The 19353-nt window shown below is 43.2% G+C and overlaps 1 protein-coding gene and 1 non-coding gene across 2 annotated transcripts in view; both read right to left on the bottom strand.

Annotated features, from left to right (window-relative positions):
• The window catches only part of RBM20 (RNA binding motif protein 20), a 179453-nt gene extending 171341 nt beyond the window's left edge, over positions 1-8112 (bottom strand). Inside the window, exon 1 of the mRNA XM_033131368.1 lies at positions 7683-8112. Within this exon, the coding sequence (XP_032987259.1) occupies positions 7683-7858 (176 nt within the window). The 5' untranslated portion in view covers positions 7859-8112. The remainder of the gene's footprint in view (positions 1-7682) is intronic.
• A 10233-nt stretch (positions 8113-18345) lies between these two features.
• LOC117036478 (U1 spliceosomal RNA) lies at positions 18346-18509 on the bottom strand. Its single transcript, XR_004425377.1, has one exon. It is a non-coding gene; the product is annotated as a U1 spliceosomal RNA (small nuclear RNA).
• Between the last annotated feature and the right edge of the window lie 844 nt (positions 18510-19353).

Below are 19353 nucleotides of genomic sequence, written 5' to 3' on the forward strand. Positions count from 1 at the left end.
ACACGCACACACACTCATACCCATTTTTCCTATAATACATGAGATACTTGTACGCATGCCATGTGTAATTATTTTTAGTTAACAGTATTATATAGTTTATATTCCATATTAATAAATATAAGATAATAGCATCGTCCTGATGGTTGAATGCTACAACTGTTATTACATGCAAGTGATTTATTTTTTCAACTGAGGAACATTTTGGTGGTTTCCAATTTTTGCTCTTCTAGACAATGCTGCAATAAATCTTCTCGGGTATATAACTTAAAGTCTATAAATCAAGATTCAATCAAACAACTCCTCTCTCTTTTTATGCAGACGGTTAAAAACTAATATTTCCAGTATCAAATAAAGGTTCTCCGTAACGCCAGCAATCAGTGACCTTGCTAACCGGGAGGGTGCAGGGCCCTGAGGAGACCCAAGTCCTTAGGAGGTACTGGATACATTTGGTCTCTTCGGTTCACGGAGCTTCATAGGGAAACCTAAGGCCCAACTTCTGGACAACCATGATCTCTTCGCAAAGTGTTTTTCAGGCCGCGAGCTCTGGGCTGGCCGTCTCTGCAGCCCACACTGCTGACTGACTGCATGTCACAGTTTATGGCGTCGTCTGCGCCGCGGCCAGGCTCCTAGAAGACGCCCATAGGTCCTGTGTTTACATGTTTCTGCCTCTAAAAACAATGACATCACCAAACACATTCCCACCTACCTGTGTTAAATACAATCCAATTTAAACACATGGAAATGATTGGAGCTGTCTTCTTAATTGAAAGCAGAACTCTTTTTTGCAAACTCAAGTATTCAACGTTCTAAGATAATTATTTCAAAATAATTTTTATTTATTACAAATTTCAGTGGTTTGAAAACAGTATAAAATGCCCTTCTCACTAACGCTAGCGTCTGCTTTTCTCACTTAAAATTATGTCACTGATTCAAATAATTCTTTGCAAATGTTGGAGAAAGCATTTAATTCTCTTCTTACGGTTGTTGCTATTTTTATGAGTGATCACTCTCACAAAGAGGTAACTGTGTCCACTGCAAAAATATAAACGATATGGGATATATTCTCTATCAGGTGTACAGGGAGAAAAGGAAGGCATTCTACACTGATGATCACTCAGCAATATTCTTGGAGGTTCACAATTTTATTCTTGTAAAGCGCTGCCATCGATCATTTTGAATCCCTGGAGAGGCTGGATTAGGAAGATTAATTGGCTTGTCCCGGTCACCCACTCCCAATTTAGGGTTTTCTTTTCCTCTGTGACCCTCTTTGTCAGAAACACAATAATTAATTTAGAGCAAAGATGCTCATTTTACATTGAACAACACCAGGCAGATCCTAAATCGTTCTATTCAGTAATAAATTCAAAATAAACCAAAAGAAGTAACTTAGTGAAATTAATACATGTTTAATATATATATTACCTTATCTACTCCTTCAGTGTCATGACACTTGGAGTCAGGATTAAGAGCAGATCTAATAAGAGCCGAAAACAAATTTGGGAAAGAGTCTATAGACAAGTTGCAAAATCAGAAAGTAGTATTTAAGATGTCCAGACTGCTGTGAGAGGCGGTTTCCAGGTTTGGGCTAGAGTGGGAAGTAGCAACTGATAACTGATGGGTCTTTACTATGATCGAGAGAAAGCAGGTGCAAAGAAAGGGCAGCAGCAAATGGCCTCGTGCATCCTTAAAGCAAATACCCACATGAAAAGAAGGGCAAAGTGGCGTGAAAACTATCTTTATGGAGTGACAACCACCCCTCAAACACATGCACGACCCTCAGCCTTTTGTTCCTGAACACATGGGAAGATTTATTCGGCAAACTGAGCTACAAGTTATTAACACCTCCTCATGCAAGTTGCCTAACGGCTCCCTTTTTGCTCATAAAATATATTCACAGCAGTATGTACCATCTCCCTGACAGATCTGCTGTCAGTGAGTTGAAAAGTTGCCTTGTAAACCATCCAGGGACTTATTTATCTTATAAAAACCAGCGGAATATAGGAAAGAGGAGGATCAATTAACTTGGTTATAACTTCTGCTGCTGTAAAGACTTTATCATATTAGAATATGCATCATATTCATAGCAATATATATCATATCCAAAATACATAAAGAAAATACTGGAGGAGTGAGAGGGGTCCTTCCCTTCCACCTCCTTCTCAAACAGCTGGCAGTGATGACTTGTCCCCAAACTTGCTGTCTGTAAATGTCAAAGACTGAAACCTTAGTTGGGTAGAATTTAAACAGTGACCACCCACTGAGCCAGGCAAAATATCAGCCCACTGCCAATACCCCCTTGGTGGTGTTGGAAATCTAATTCACATTCCTGATTCAAAAATGTGCCTGTTTAATTAAAGTCAGGATTTCCCAGTCTTCTCACTGGTGGGAACAAGCAATATTAGGTTCCCAGGATAACACACATATCACCAAGATCCAGTCAGGTTCATTAACCAGAAAGGGAATCGCCATGTGCTTCTTTCTACAAACCACTAATTACCGTCTTTGCTCTGATTCTGAATACGGATCACTTTACTTGCTGCAAAACTTTTCAACATGCTATTCTAAACACAGCTACCAGTCACTCACACCAGCTGTGGATCCACAACTTTCCCTGTTAAAACACACAAAATCCTATCAGTTATACCATCCCAAACAAGATAATTACCAGGAAATAGAAATCAGATTAAACGAGATTTTGCGGCACTGAAGACCCCTTCGAGCTTTTGTCTGGCTGGGAGACCAGGGTGATGAAGGGAGAAGTGGGACGTGCCTCTGAATTTCTCTTTGGAGTTTTAACCCCACCATCTCAAGATTCTTCCATTCTTGCTTTCTATGTTTAGTTTAATCCATTTGTCCCTTGATTAGACCCCAGTTCCCGAACATTTTGTGGATTCTTGTTTATCAAAGCTGTGAATGGAGCTATATTGGTTTGTCTACTTGAGAATTACTTGTCGTGGACAAGGAAGAAATATTAGTTTAACTGGAGTCAAGAACTTATAGTCGCAAGAAAAATAAATCAGGGGCAGGGGGGAGAGAAACTCGATAATGTGGGATCATTTCACTGTGAGTCAAATCTGGTGGGTTTCTTTTCCACCTGGTAACTGTAAGAAAGACAAAGAGATCTTAACAGATCTGAGGTCACATTCCAACTGACAGATTTGGGCTTCTAAAATTATTAGTTTGATAAACTGCTCAGGAGGTAGCAAAAGAATGAGGGGATAGAAGAATAAAATGGGTGATAGAACTTTTCTTCTTTCTTTTCCCTACAGCACTGCCATTAGAACAGCTCTGTGTACACCATATGTACAGTCATTTACCATGACTAATGGGAATAATGTACTACATTTCATAATACTGATCTCTTTGGACATTTGAGAAAAACTCATAACTGGATGGCTACCCTTACTATCTAAAAATACTTATCACAACAAACCCTTAAGCAAAATTTCCTTTAAAACAAACACGCTTAAGAGGCTTTCTAGAGAAGCAAAGAAACTTTGCAGAATGCTAAGAGCCCACCCTCTCTTCTTCCCTGTTTTGGGTAAACGCTTAATCCTCTCAGATGTTTTCTCCTGCTGAATGCTTGTCTTATGTGCAGTTTAAGATGGTATTTAAAATTTTCAAAATTCCTTCTACAATTGTATCCCTGTTTCCCCTAAAAATGGACTAAAACTTATGTTAGAAACTGGCACAGATGTTAGAAATTCCATCCTTTTTTCAGAAAAGGACTGAGTATGAGTGAGGCAATGTCCCTTTTGGGCAAATTCTCATTTTCCTCCCCAATTCTGGATGTAATTGTCAGCATGTCCATCAAAGTGGGTGGACATCCCATACAACCTGCTTGCATATCACTCCTTAAGAGTTACATGGAGATCTTTTCCAATGTAGAATGTCTATAAAAGTGTCTGCAATCAGAGGACTCCTTGTAACATTTTCTATTCTGAATCAGGGGATCACCGTGTTTTGCTCTGAAAACAGTCGGCCAAAAAACATAGTTGGCCAGTGTAACTAATGCCATGCAGAAGGTTACAAACTTGAGAAATTAAAGCTGGATTTATATCTTCGTAAGTCACATGCAGGTGACACTAGCTATTAAATGCAAAAATAAAACTTTTTCAGTTTTTATAATTGATTTTTATTCAATGTTTATTAAAATAATCTGGAAAGGAAAAAATAAGTCATCTATATTCAAATTAAATATGAAGGCTGATGTCAGCCAGGAAGGAATAGTTTGCTTCAAATCAAATAATTCCAGAAAATCACCTATGTGTTCACCTCACAGAAGGTATATGTGCTTGTTTGGTTAATTTTCACCAAGTTAGTAGTTGCATCTGACAACTGACTTCAACATTTCACGTAGAATTGAGTGCCTCTGCTTTCATTCTGGAGAGAGTTTTAAAACTGTAAGCCGAAAATTTCCATTTCTAATGTTCATCAAGGTTAATAAGTAACTTCTTATAAATCAAGAATTAGGTTTGATTTCAAAGCACAAAATTAAAACATAAAATATATTGGAAATAAAATATTATGAATGTTTGTGGAGATAAATCCTTATAAAAAATTCACTAACACACACCAGTCAATATTGTCTTACTTCTGCTAGTATGGAGAATATATTTTAAGTCCTCAAATTATTCTGATTTCCAAAACGCATCCCAAATCTCCTCTTAAAGTGTTATCTATATTTCTTGTTGCCCAAATGGCTTACATAATGCTTTACATTTTATCCAGCAATACCTCCACATTGGCCAACTGAGAGAATGCACGTTTAAAACAAAGATCTGACAAGATGTGAGTTATATGTGTCTAAACATTGCTGATAGTCTATACAGGTACTGCCAATATTGGCCAGGAGTCAGTGGTTAACGAAAGCAGAAAGGTCATGGACAATTCTTGCCTGAAATCAGGAATGCAATAATAAAACTAAATATGCCGAGTAGAACAAAAGTACTCCACAGAAATTAACTTTCGATGTAGTCTTCGTAAGTACCGACACTGGCTTCCATAAAACAAAATCAGTCTCATTATTCATCATCCTACCTCATGAGCTTATCAACATAAATGTATACAACAATTCTCTTAAGACCAAATATAAGGTACATGAACAGGAACTGATTTTTACTATGATCATGACGTTTACTTGACCAAAGTCATTGACTTTACCTGAAATGAAAGCCGTTATTAATGAAAATCAATAAACGTAGACATTAAGAAGTGAAAAAAATTCTTGCAATCCTTAAACGCTATGCATTGATATCTTCATCATTGTGAAAGAGATTAAAACTTCTCCCCTTATAAATTACATCATAACCCCATTAAAATAACTAGAAAAAAAATACAGGTCCCGCCATAAAATTTATTTCATATGTGATCCACTAGAGGAGATTTTCATCCAAAGTCCTTGCTCACAAAGTTCCCAAATCAAGAGGCTGACAGCTCATTTTGCGGCTGAGGGCAACCTCCCCACTACATTTTCTCAAAGATGGCTGATGTAAACAGCACCTCATAACTTTAGAAAAATGGTTGCTCAGATTAAATTATGCAAACGTAGTTTCAAAATAACATGCTCAAGTTTCAGCGCATTAAAGGTGGACCTGCAAAGCATTTGCCATGTTACGCCTGGTTCCAGTGGAATTTCAGTGGGTATTGAGGGGAGTGCAAACCCCACATCATCCTTATAAGACTGAAAGATAAGCGCATTAAAATCAAATCCCATGGGCACATTCTCCGCCTTGGACCTGGCTCCTGAACACTGATCTGTCACCAGTGCAAAATAAGGCAGGCGCTTCTTGAGGTCTCCATCCTGGACTTCTAGCAGAAGCGGGCCATCTTTGAAAAACTCAGTCTTATATTTTAAAAGTAAGATATTCAGAGATGGAATTTTCAAAATGGGGATGAATTTACAAAGTAAATTATTTATTATATGGGGTAACTGAAATACACTTTAAATGATCCATTTTTCACAAAATGGCATTTATTTTTGACCTGACAACATTTCATAGTCAGACACCCATTTGCAAAGATTTTTCTATGAACATAAAATTCCTAGTGTTTCTTTCCTACTTAAAAGTAAATAATAGGAAAATGCACGGTGATTACAATACTAAAGCAAATTCAGTAAACTTAATGTGTAGCATAATCTGAAGCCACAAGACACTGGCTGGGCCAGAAGCACATCAGATGTTTCCCAATTAATAACTGGTCAATTCATTTTTTCAGTAACTATAAACTTTAGGTTTAAAATTTTTTTCTCTGTTGCTTTATATTTATATTAAAGACTAAAGAGAAATTTTAAATAATGATGTACATAAACTGTCAATCATATTTAGTAAGTCTTAGCTGAAATAATGTGCAAAACAATAGGACCAGAATAGCGATATAAAATATTTTAATTTTCATACAGTTGGAAAGTTACTAGCAGTTGAAAGTTAACAAATTAAAGCAAAAGTTGTCATAAATGGAGCTTTAGTATTCTGCCAGTCAAAAAAAGGGAACCATTTTGTTCTGAAATATGATACCAGCATTCTTTGAAATTTGAATTTGAAAATTCTTTGAAAATTCAAAATTGAATTTTCACTACTCTTCTTTTATATAAATCAGTCTTAATAACAGCATTTAAGTACCTTTTACTTCCATTTACGTCCCATCACTGGTTATTTGTCTGACTACATTTTAACAAGTTTATGTAACTCAAAGCATCCATTCAGCAGCGCTGAAAAAACGTCTGCTATGTTCCATACGACCGATTTTGCTGTACTTGTGTGTATTTCTCTAGTTTCGTCAGTTTCGCCCAAGCGAAAAGTCATTCAGACTTTCCTACATTGCTTAAAGTACTTTGGGGGCCTTCATTACAAGCTGAGGGAAACCCTTAGGAGAATAAATATCCTTCAAACAAAACAGCATTCTAGGCCTCAAACTGTCGAACAAAATCTTGAAAGAACAAACAAAACATCACCGTTTTACTTTTTTGTCCCCGGGTGGGCAGAAAGAGCTTCTCTTCTCAGGGCCTGTGGACCACCCCAACCTACTCACGCGCTGGGAAAGCCGGCTGGAAAATTCACCACCCAAGTCGCACCGGTCCCCGAATTGCGAGATGGTAAGTAATATTAATGGAAACCGGTTGCGCGGTTGAGAACTCTTTGCAAGGGCCTTCTTGAAAAGCGTAAACACGTCTTTCAGGGCAAAGCAAAACATGTTTACAAACCCTCACCACCCTCTTCGCCCAGTGTCACTGGTTGACTTCAGGGGCACCGTTAGGGTGGTTTCTTGGTGGCGGCATTTCACCTACGCACCCTTAGGCGCGTGCCCACACTCACACACGGCTCTCCATACATTCCAGCGGCCCCCTGGGACCAGAAACATGAAATACAGTCTCTGGTCCATTTCGCCCCAATTTGGGCTATTTTAGTTCAAAATATCCAGTAACATCCCCGAAGGGAAGAGAAAGAGGATAAGGAAAAGCAACGTTACTTTCCCTGAATAGCTTGGTTTTCCTGTCCCCAACCTCACAAACAGCCAGAATGACAGCGACTCTGCTGGGAGAGTGGGGAGGAAAACTTCAAACGCAAGGCGGCCGAGCGAAGTTTAGCAGTGACTAGAGAGATGAAGCCACAGAAGGGGGCGCCTGGGGCGTGTCCCCCCCCAGCGCACCCCCGCCCCCGCTCCTCTCTCCCTCCACTTACTTTTGGATGATCTGGGGTAGGCCCGCTGGGGGCGGAGGAGGCGGCGGCGGCTGCATCCCTCGCGGGCCCGAGGGCGCTGGGGGCGCCGGGGCACCCGGCATGCTGCGGGCATCTCTGTCCGGTTGCTCAGGGCCGCTGGGGTCCGCGTCCTGGCTCATGGCTGCGGCCAGCACCATGTGAGGCGAGAGCTGCCCCGGCTTGCGGCGACACTGCGCGCGCGAGGGGTGGCCCCGGGGCACGGGCGCTCACTGGCCGGGGTCCCCGTGCCCAGTACCCTTGTCCTGCCCGGTGGCGCGGGGAGGAGACGCGAGGGGCGGGGAGGAGGCAGTCCCGGCGGCGCCGCCTCCTCCTCCTCCCGCTGCTCCCGCTCCTCCGACCGGGCCACGCGGGGGTGGGGGCCAGGGGGCGTCTCCCGGGCGGCAGGAACCGCTCGGCTGCCGGGGGCGGCTCGGCGCCCGGGTGGTCCGGGGAGCTCTGGCCGCCGAGCCCGGGCGCTGCGAGCGGGCGGAGGGCGCGGCGTGCGCCACCGCCACCCGCCACCCAGCGCCCTCAGGCCCGGCTCTCTGCAGCGCAGCGCAACCGCGTGAGGCGGCCAGACGCACGCCAGCCCGCCGCCCGCCGCCCAGCTCGCGCCGATCCCCGGAGCGCGGCCTTGCGCGCTCCTGCCGCGCGGGGCGAACGGAGCGCGCCCGGGACGTCCGCGCGCATCGCCAGTGCGAAGGGCGCGGGGCTTGGCACCTTCTGGCGGCTGGATGCCGGCCAGCGCCACTCCCGGCGGAGGGCCCCCCCCCGCGGTGGAAACGCTTGGACCCCCCCTCAGGTCCGTGGGACTTGTAACCCCAGGTCTTAGATGACCAGGCCCGAGGGCTCTCCTGAATAGCAGCTCCAGCTGCTGATTTCAGGGGTCCCCAGAAGCAGCCCGTGGGGCCGCCGTGGTTTCTTTTCACCTTTCCCCCCTCTTCTCTAAATGACCCGCCACGATCCCGCGACCGCAAGGACAAAACCAAGCATACGTTTTATTCTTGTTATTTGTTGGCAAAATCTCGGTGGAAATGTAAAGGATGAGAAGGAAAGAGTTCGCCGACTTCGAACCGCCACCATCCCTGCCTCTGAAGTTCGGGTGGTTGACGGCGCGCGTGTGTGCGCCAGTTCACCTGCACACGCCGGTTCACAGTCGTGGACGCGGGCATCCTGCGCTGAGGAGCCACCACGCAAGGGGCAGCTTGATATCCTGACGCGTGGGTGGGAGTCTGGGGAGGCACCTGGTGCCGCAGAAACATCTAAGACCACGGAAGCCAACCAGGACATCCTTACCATCCATCGGGCTCCCCGGCTTTCTAGACGCTGACACCCGCAGCCTCAGGAAACAAGGAAAAGTAGCTTGGAAGCCAGAGCGCACGCCAGGGTAACCCCCGGCCTGGAAACAAGTTTGCTGAGGGTCTCAAACCCACCCGTCCTCCTTCCGCAGCCACGCGGAGGAAAATTCTGGAGATGAGTTCTCGGGTACCTGAGAACTAATTGAATTTCCTTAAAAGTGCTTTCTTCTTTTTGCAGACTGAGTTCCTGTCAACTTCCCCTCCAGCCTCAGGAAACTAAGCCTCCCTTGATTTCTGTCACCCTACCTAGATCTCCCCCTCTCCTCTCCCTTCCTTCCTTCCTCTTTTTCCCCCCTTCTTCCTACAGATAAAATAATACATCAATTCCTTGTATTCATAAAGATCGTCACAATTCTCAAAACTGAGTCTCACCAAAAATCTCAGGTAAAGTGATATTAATTGTCGTCCCCATTTTGCAAATGAGGAGGCATCAGGGAGCTTCGTTCCACCGAGGCTAGTTCGAGGCTGCCCCAAAATGAGTCTTCTCAGGTTCTCTGAATGGTTAATTCAACATCGTTAGTTTCTATCATTTAAGCGTTGACTATGGTTTCCATAGAATTCCACCTCCTGGGGAACCTCTTTGTGGAGGGAAAGTACCTGAAATTAACATTGCCGCTCTCCCAGGTACTAAAACTAAAATTTTCGCCACGCTTGCATTAAAATCTCTCTCTGAGAATCTTCCAAAACCTTTATGTAAGGGCTTTGTAGTCAGCAAGACAGCTGTTTTTACCAGCGGAGTGACTCAACTTCTGTGAGTGCCAGTTACCAGATTAGGTAAATTGAGACCCTGGCTTACACAGTCAATTAGGATTAGAGATAATGTATGTTGTCTAGCTGGTGCACGAAGTATTCAATCTGACAGTTATTACAAACATAATTCCTTATATTTCAACCTTATAGCCAAATAGAACAACAGATCTCAAACTCTAGGAAGCTGAGTGCCTGAAAGTCACAATGTTGGTATAATTAAATCCACCCCCAAAACATTTTTACTGGCAAAAAACAAAACACACACACACACACACACACAAAAACCCCGCATATTATATGGTTGTGGCTCTCTACGTCTCAAAAATAATGTATCAGTATAGTGAGCATAATAACAGTGGGTAAATCTAGGTACTCATTGGGCTTGTCTGGCATCCTTTCTGTAAATTTGAAATTTTCAAACTAAGGAAATGGAAAAATTCATAACTCACAAGGTGTTTTTCAAAAATCCCATTTTGGTGATTATAGCTTAATATTTGCAATGTATGTGTTATGTAGTAACTCACATTTCGATGGAAGCAGATACAAAAGGAGAGGGGAACACTGCAGCAAAAAACCTCAAGCTAGTTCACGTCCTACCTAAGATCCCCACAAAATGTTGCCCAAGATAAAACTGAATTAGCATTTCCATTTTGCAAGTCTAACGTTAAGTGTATTAAACAGTTCCAATGGAAAAATACTTTCTTTACTTATGTTTTCTCACTTCTTTCCAGGAAGAATGAAAAAGATCACTGGGGTTGCAGCCATTTAAGAAACTGTAGCTGTCTTGCTGTTGTCTGTCTTCTGCCCTTATCTCCGCCAGCACCCCAGCATATCTTCACAGTCACAGAAGTGAGAGAAAGGCAGTGTGAGTCATCTGACTTGACAAATAGGGAGCGTGACTTGGAGCTGAGGGTTGGTGACATCTCTCTGTGTTCCGCTCTGCAGAAGTATCCCATCCCTCCTCACCTACCAGCAAGCTATGGTGAGGCAGGGAGCCTTTGCTGTCTGTGAATATATTGAATGTTAAATAGGAGTCAGCTGCTAGCACTTTCATAGATCCTTACTTCATGCTCACAATAACCCCAGGAGGTAGCTATCGTGATCCATTTTAGAATTAAGGAAACCAAGTCTCAGATAGCTATAAGAACTTGCTCCAGGTCACCTGGCTTTCAAGGGGCAGAAGCAGGACTGCAATTAGGTTTTGACCTGACCCCAAAACCTCTCACCACTGCCTCAGTGCCAAACATGGAGTTGATGCCACCTGTCTTCTTTTACTGTGATGCTACCTGCATCTTCCAGTGGATGTAAAATGCCACTTGCGTGGTGACTCAACTCTGCCACTCATTTCTAGCCAGATCGGTACATTTATAGGAAGGATCCAACTTGTTACCTTACAAACAATAAAATTCAAAAGCAAATTAAGCGGCCGGGCATGAGGTGGTAGAAAGGAGCAGGAAGTAGAAGCCAGGTCTCTATTACTGCTAGGGTATTCCTCATACTTGACAGGCCCTGGCACTCTAGCATGTTGTGTAATATAATGTTTACTGGGTTCTGGGAACTGGTGCTAGGCATTTTTTTCATGCTTTATTTCATTGACTATCACCATTTTGCAGACAGAGAAGCTTGAAGAACCTGTCCAAGGTCACAGAGATAATAAACAGTGGAGCCCAGCTTCAGATCTTGGTCTGACTCCCTGCAACTCATGCCCTCTGTCCAAAGGGGAACTAGTCCACCTCACAGGTGATTGTGAGCATTTATCGCTGAAGATGAGCTCATTTAATATATACTGCTATTCCACATATATATATATCATTACTGTTATTTTTTAAATAAGAGTTTATTTAGTAAATTGTAAAGTTTGATAATACCCAGAGCTGTGGCACAACTGTGGGACACCGACATTCTCATGCACTGTGGGTGAAAGTGTTAGTTGTCGTTGCCTCTTTGGAAGTGAGTTGTCACTTGTCTGTTAAAACTACAACAAAGAAAACCAGACTCAGCAGTTATTCTTCTCAACATGGGTTAATTGGTAGGAAAAACTAGAAACAATCTAAGGGCCAAGCAATGGCGGACTGGTTACATAAACCATGGTGGATACATACAAGAGAATACAATGTAACCCTTATAAAGAAGGAGGTAGATCTATCTATATACACTGTTAGGAAGAGATTTCCCAAATGTGCTACTAAGGAGAAAATGGAAGTTCCTCAACCATGTTGCAATATGGGCAAATCAAAAAGCATAAAACATTTCTGGAAGATTATACAAGTAATTATTAACATTAATTACCTCTGGAAATTAGGATAGGGCAGAACCCTTTCCTTTGATGACCTTTTATATTGTTTGAATACTCGAAATATTGTTTGAATATTTTTACTATGAACATGTGTTATATTTTATTAACCAACAACAACAAAACTTGTTTCTTCAACTAGTAATTCTTAACTACACTGAGCAAATTAATAGGATGTTTTTAAAGCAAAAATTCATCTGGAAGAATGAAGGAGAAACAGAATGGACAATACATATATTGTCCAGAGTACCCTTTTGATATCCTAACAACTCCAACAAAGACAGTTAAGTAATTAATTCATTAATTTGCCAGCAGTCATGTTGATTACAGTTACAATCTACAGGTTTGACAATTTTGGATAAATATTAAGTAGCCTGTCGTTAGCTGTAACATATTAACTGTTATCTGGGTGTTAATAAATACAGTTACCATTTCTTGAGAGTTACTCTGTGCTAGACTGTCTTGAGTACATAGTGTTTCTTATTTAATCCTCACAACCACTATTTTATGCCCATTTTACAGAAAAGGAAACTAGGGCTCACAGATGTTCAGCCATCTGGCCAGTTACTAAGTGGAATAGCTGTGGCTGTAACCCAGTCTTGATTACAATTAGAGTGGAGCTTTTTAACTACTCCATGTGGTGTTTATTGGAGTCACGGGGCTTTTGAGATCAGAAACTTCTCTGCTAACTCCTGGCTGTTTTGACCCTCTCTGCTGCCTCCAGCATATCTATCTCACCCTTTGGTTTCCTAGCTCTCCATATGACCTGACTTCTCTCTTCCCTCCCCTTGAGGTGAGCTTGATTTATATGCTGGCCCCTCTCAGAGCTACAGCACAATCTTTTACTTGAACTGCATGGAACCCCTGTAGATGTTTCAAAACAATCATACAATAAAGTCCTGTGTTGGCTTCACAAAGTGTTGCCTCTCTGAAAACCCAGAAGAGAGAGTGGCTGAAAGATGCTGTTTAAAAATAAGGTGGTTACTCATGGAACTGGATGCACATTTGAATTTGAAGGAGACAGTCAGGGAACTTTAGCTGAGGAAAAGTGAGGACATGACCCATGAGGTTCTTTTCTGCCTAACAACTCATCCCTCATTGGCTGCAGGGACACGCTTAGCCTCCATCTCTCTGGTCTTGGATTTATCAGCCGGGTCCTTTGACCTCTAATGAGCCACACAGGTATTGTACTGTATAATCAAAGTAGTGCAGTTGACTGGAAGTCAGAAAATCTGGGTTCTGGATCACTAGGTATATTCAATATCCCCGAACAGAAAAGCAGTTATCCCACACCAGAAGTGACATAAGCATCTTTGCCTCCTAAAAGCATCACTGTCCCAAGCCCAGGTGGCCTGAGCTCTGTCCTTCTTCCACTTGTTCAGTACTTGGCGACAAACCAGCAACTGTGGATTGAGTTCAGAGTCCCAGGGTTTCAGAGTCGAGTAGAGCAGGGTTACCTGGCATGGCTTCCTGGCAAAGAATTTTGAGCTGTGCTTTGAAGGATCCACAGAATGGCTTTATCTCCTTTGCTATTTCCAAGAGAAAGCAAAGCAGCAGGGTACCATCAGGGGTGTTATAAAACACATTGCAGCTGAATTTTTGGGGAGGGGGGATGGGAAATCATGGAGGTATGAAATGAATGTGGGAGAAATGTTAGCTGGTGGCTAATTGCATGATTTAAGTTCCACGGGGCTCGGCAACCCCATGGAGACCCAGCCTCCACACTGCATGCTTAATCCCTGGGGAATGCCACCGTCATTCAGAAGCCAGTAGTGGGACTTGGGGCCACAGCCAAGCAAAACAGCCTTCTCAGAGGCAGAGGATTCTTTTATCCGGACCCTCCCCCCAGCCACCTCCTCTGTCTTCTTTTATCACCCGGGCTGTCTGTCTGTCAGGCCAGTTGTTCGTCAGGAATAAACGTCTCAGGCAATTTGCCCACCAGCTTGGGGATCAGGTGACCATTATGGAAGGCAACACCGGAGGCTTTTGCATGCCAGCGTGACGCCAGGAACAGTCAAAGCCTGTGATGTGCTGACCTCACTGAGTGAGCACCCATGCAGCTGGCCTGGAGCGGGTAGACTGGTGCCACTCCCTGATACAGCAGCACCTTTGGTCATCCAGGGCCACCCCTTGCAAGAGACCCTGCCTACCCCCCTTTCAGCATAGTCTCTGGAGTCAGAATAGCTGCATTAGAAACCCAGCCCCATGACCTGTTAGCTTCATAACTTCGGGCAAGTTATTTACCTCTCTGAGCCTCAGTGTTCCCATCTGAAAAATGGGAATAATGGTGGCCACATGATAAGGTTGTTGTCGAGATTAAATGTAAAGTGTTTAGGAGCTTGGTAAAAGGATATAAACTTTCAAATGTAAGATAAATAGGATTGGGGATCTAATGTAAAACATAGTGACTATAGTTGATAATACTGTATCGTATAATTGAAATCTGCTGAGAGTAGAACTTTAACGTTCTCACTGTGGGGGCTAAAAAAATAATACTTTTCCTCCTACCTTCCAAGTTCTTCTAGCTGGGCTAATAATCAAATTCACAGAGACACATTGACAGGGGAAAGTCAAATTTTTAATCCTTGCACGTGGGAAATTCACATATGCATGAAAATTCCAAAGACAGTGAGGCAACACTAGGTAAATGTGACCTTTTGGACAAGGGAGGAAAGGGGGGATGGGGTACTAGATTTCAGAAATGAGAATGGGCACCTACAGGGAGTTGAGGATGAGTGGACCATGCATGGCAGACAAATTCTCTCGAGGCAACTCAGAAACACTGGAACGTAGTGGATATCTAGCTAACAGGCCTCAGCCTGAAGCGCTCCTAGTTCCCATACTTCATTCAAGTTAGGCTAAGGCGGACCATCCTAAGGATGCCTTCCTGAAGCAGATTTTTCTGTCTGAATCTCTTGGGCAAGAAAGGGGGGTGGGTCACAGGTTCTTTATGAGTCTTTTGTTTCTTAATAAACAGTTAAAAGTCAATATTCCAAAAGGCAAAACTTTTGGTCCCTTCCACACACACACACACACACACACACACACACACAAAGGTAAATATGGGCGGTGATGGACGTGTTAATTCACTAGATAGGGGAATCCTTTCACAATGTATGTACATGTCAAATCACCACCATGTACACTTTAAGTATCTTACAATTTTATATGTCAATTATACCTCAGTAAAGCTGAATTTTTTTTTTCATTTATACTTCTTAGGCCAGTGTCATATGACATACGATTGGGGCTCAGCAAGCTGTCATTAGCTGTTTTTAATGTTATGATTACTGGACTTCCTACTGGACAATCAGTAATCACAATACACAATCTTCTCTTGAAAGAGGGAGGGGTGCCCTGAGTCAGGATGTCAGTTACCTTCTGCTCCTAAAAGCCCCAGAGTGAAAGGAAATAATTGTAAGAACCATCTGGACGGCAAACAGGGAAAAGGGGGTACAGTCAGAAGAACACACTGTGGGTAGGACTCCCAGAGCTGAGTTTGGAGCCTGGTTCCACCCTTGCCAGCCTAGTGACCTTGGGATTGCTTCATAAGCTCCCTGCCCTCAGTTTCCTCATCCACGGGATGAGGATAACAAATCTTTCCTTCCTGTTGTGAGGCTGCGCACAAGGCTGGCCCAGAGTCAAGTGTCTGGAATCACGACCTGCATCACACAAGGCAGCTCAGAAAACTCTGAGTCCATGAGAGCAGGATGCCCAAGAGAGTATAGGGGGTGAGGGGTGAAAGGTGCAGTTTGGGTTGGTTTTTGGAGGTGGAGAATTTGCTGGGGATGAGGGATTGCTGGGGGCGTTGTTAGGGGCTTGTTCCCACTCCTTGGAATGTTTCCCTGAGGAACTGGACTTCTGGTGGTTTAAACAGTCCCAAAGAAGGCCAGTTAGGATTGAGGAGGGATACGGCCTGTAAACATAGGCCTGCTTCACTCTCCTCCCCTCTCCCCAGGGAAGAGTACATCAGCACGTCTAAAATGTCTAAGGGAGTGGTATAGGTTGGATTGTGTCCCCCAAAAGATCTACTGACGTCCAAACCCAGGCACCTTTAAGTGTGACCTCATTAGGAAATAGGGTTTTTGCCGATGTAATCGAGTTTTTACAGTCAGTAGGGTGGGACCCTAAACCATCATCACTGGCGTCTTACAAGAAGAGGCAACTGTAGCTGTCGGTTACGCAGGGAGAACACTATGTGATGACAGAGGCAGATGGGCATGATGCAGGTGCCAGTCAAGGAACAGAGGTAAGGAAAGCTTCTACCCAGAGTCTCAGGCAGCCCTGCCAACACCTGGGTTTCTGACTTCTGGCCCCAGACTGAGAGAGAATAACTTTCTCTTGTTTGAAGCCTCCTAGTTCATGGTACTTTCTTACCGGCAGCCCCAGGAAAGTAATACGGGGAAGAAGGGGTTGGGGGAGAGAAGGGAAGTTAAAGGATTTTGTTCCTGGATCTGAGAGCCCAGGAAGCCAGGTGAAGAATGCACAGCCAGAGGGGGTCCTCACCATGTCCCCCACCCCATAAGCACTGGAGCTCAATTCCAATGCCAGAGCTAGTACCAAGGAAGGCAAGATATTTGGACCAAGTGAGAATAGGAGGCGGGGGAGGAACGTGAGGCAAGGATCTGTGGTCCAAGGAGGAAGGACTCTGACGTCCACAAACCTCCACAGCCTCCCCCAGTTCTAGCCTCCAGGTACGCCTCCTTTCACACTAGAACTCTGGCCAGGCTGGAAATCTGGAGTGGTTTTTAGTTCTGCCATTGGTTGGTTTGTAGCAGTATCATTAAAATCAGACAGACTTGAGTTCGAATCCTAGCTATTGCTTAATAGCTGTGTGACCCTGGGCAGTTATCTAACTACTGTGTGCTTTCATTTCTTCACCTGTTGAATGAGGTTCATTGGTTGTTGTGAAAGTCACAATGCTGTGTGTTTGGCACATAGTATGTCTTCAGAATTCATCTGTGAAATGAATAATTTCTGTAAGTGCTTAGCACCATGCCTCCCGGGTAGGTTCCCCGGGAAGCAGAGTCTGAGACAGAGCTGGGGTTTATTAGAGGCTACTTCTGGGATCAAAACGTGGGGAAGGGCAGGGAAGGGAAGGGAAAGGAAGGGAAAGGAAAGGAAGCAGGGTTGGGCAGAAAGAGAAGTTGGGCCACGAAAAAGTCTCAGTGGAGACTTTAGCCAATCCCATGGAAATTCTGAAGCTGGCGTGACCCTTTGGAACTGGCACAATGGCTCTCAGCATTTCCATGTCTACGTCCTCCCAGGTTCAAGTCTCATAGAAAAGTGAGTGTGCCTCTCCCAGTCGTCCTCACAAAATCCTTATTACATTTCTTTGGCTCTGACTGGGCCAGGTACCAATCTATGGCCAGAAAATGTGATCATCTCATTGGCTGAACCAGAGTCACATCCTCACCTCTGGTGCCAGATGTGACACCAACTCCACCTGAAGCATGCATATTGAAAATTGGAGAATCTGTGATTCCCCTAGTGGAAAATCTAAGTGTGCCAGAAACGAGTGGATGCCAGACAGTGAATGCCCAACAAATGTCTATTCTCAACCAAGAAAGATGTTAACACACAAACAGCCTCTGGTATGGCAGGAGCATAGATAGGTACATGAAGGACGTGATGGTGTAGAAGGCAGTATGCTTTTCAGGGTATCTCACAAAGAGGAAGGTATTCAAAAAATGTTTGCTGAAAAAATTAAATATGCCAAGTAACCAGTGGGGGAAAGCATCCATTCCGTGATCCTCAAGCTAACCTTTAAATCTTAGCCTTCAGAGGCTTCTGAGCTGTTGGATTATTCTTTTTCTTGATCTAGATGCTGGTTTCATGGATGTAGTCACTGCAGAAATGCAACAAACTATACATTTATTATTTGTGTCTCTTTCTGCACCTATGTTATACTTTAATGAAAAGTTTCCTAAAAAGTAAAAGAAACAAAAAGAAAAAAGAAATCTCACATAGTCTAAGGCATAGATAATGACTGTATTCTTTCTTCATGTTCTAGGCTTTTCCTTCTGTTCATAACCTTGGACAAATTACAACTTCTCCATTGCTGGGTGTTCATTGCCTGAAGAACTACTTCATGAAGGGTGATTTTTATGATAATTGAGTGTTCCTACAACCTCCCCACTGCTAACAATTATGATTTAGGCTTTTTCGGGTGTGTTATGAACATCATTACTAAAGCAACAGTTTTTGTTTGTTTGTTTGTTTGTTTGTTTGTTTGTTTCTAACATAGGGGAGAGCGCGAACATAGTCCCCCACTACCACAAATTATGCAGTCGAGTTTCCCACATTTGGGGAAATCGCAGGGGTCAGCACATCCGGAGTGCAATGGATAAGCCTCGCCCTGGGAAAACCACCTTCGTGATCATGGTATCTCCCCTGCCAGGTAAGTATAAAAGCAACAGTTTTTTAAATGTGTGTTTCACAATAAGCTTCAAGGATTCAGATAACTATCTAATTGTTTTGTTTTTGCCGAACTAGTTGAAAATAAGTGGTAGACACCATGATAGTTCACCCCTAAATAGCAAGTAGTCCCAAAGAACAAAGATACTCTCTTCTATGACCACAATATCATACCCAAGAAATTTAACATTGATATAATAATGTGTAATTTTCTGTTCATGCAAATCTTCCTAATTGCCTCAATAATGTCCTTTATATTTGCTTTTTTGTTTAAATCTAAGATCCAAATTGTATGCTTTAAATTTGTTTTTCTCTTTAGTCTGCTGTATCCTAGAATAGTTTCCACACTGTTTTTTGTCACTTACAACATTGATATTTTTGAAGAGTCCAGGTAAATTGATGTATAGAATTCACATTCTATATTCGGTATTTGCCTTATCATTTTCTCATTACTAGATTCAGGTGAAAAAAATTTAGGAAGAAGACTACGTAGGTGATGTATATTTTCCATTCCTCCCATGAGGAGGCCCATTATGCGGATTTGTTCCACTGCTGATGGTGCTAAGTTGTCTCACTTGCTTAAAGCAGATCTCATCTCTTTCCTTGGTAATTAGAAATCATCTTTGGACTGATGCTGAGACTATTTAAGTGCCCTATTCATCAATAGTCATTCGCTCAACAGTTTTGGCATCCATTGATGATCCTTGCCAGGATCAATTATAAAGGAAGGTTTTCTAACTGAATCAATCCTCCTACATTTATTAGTTGATTTCTTTTGTAAAGAAAGAGCATGCCCTCTGTTTTTGTTTGTCTCTCACTTTCTTCTCTTTCCCTT

The sequence above is a fragment of the Rhinolophus ferrumequinum genome, chromosome 16 (assembly GCF_004115265.2).
Source record: "Rhinolophus ferrumequinum isolate MPI-CBG mRhiFer1 chromosome 16, mRhiFer1_v1.p, whole genome shotgun sequence".
Lineage (NCBI taxonomy): Eukaryota > Metazoa > Chordata > Mammalia > Chiroptera > Rhinolophidae > Rhinolophus > Rhinolophus ferrumequinum.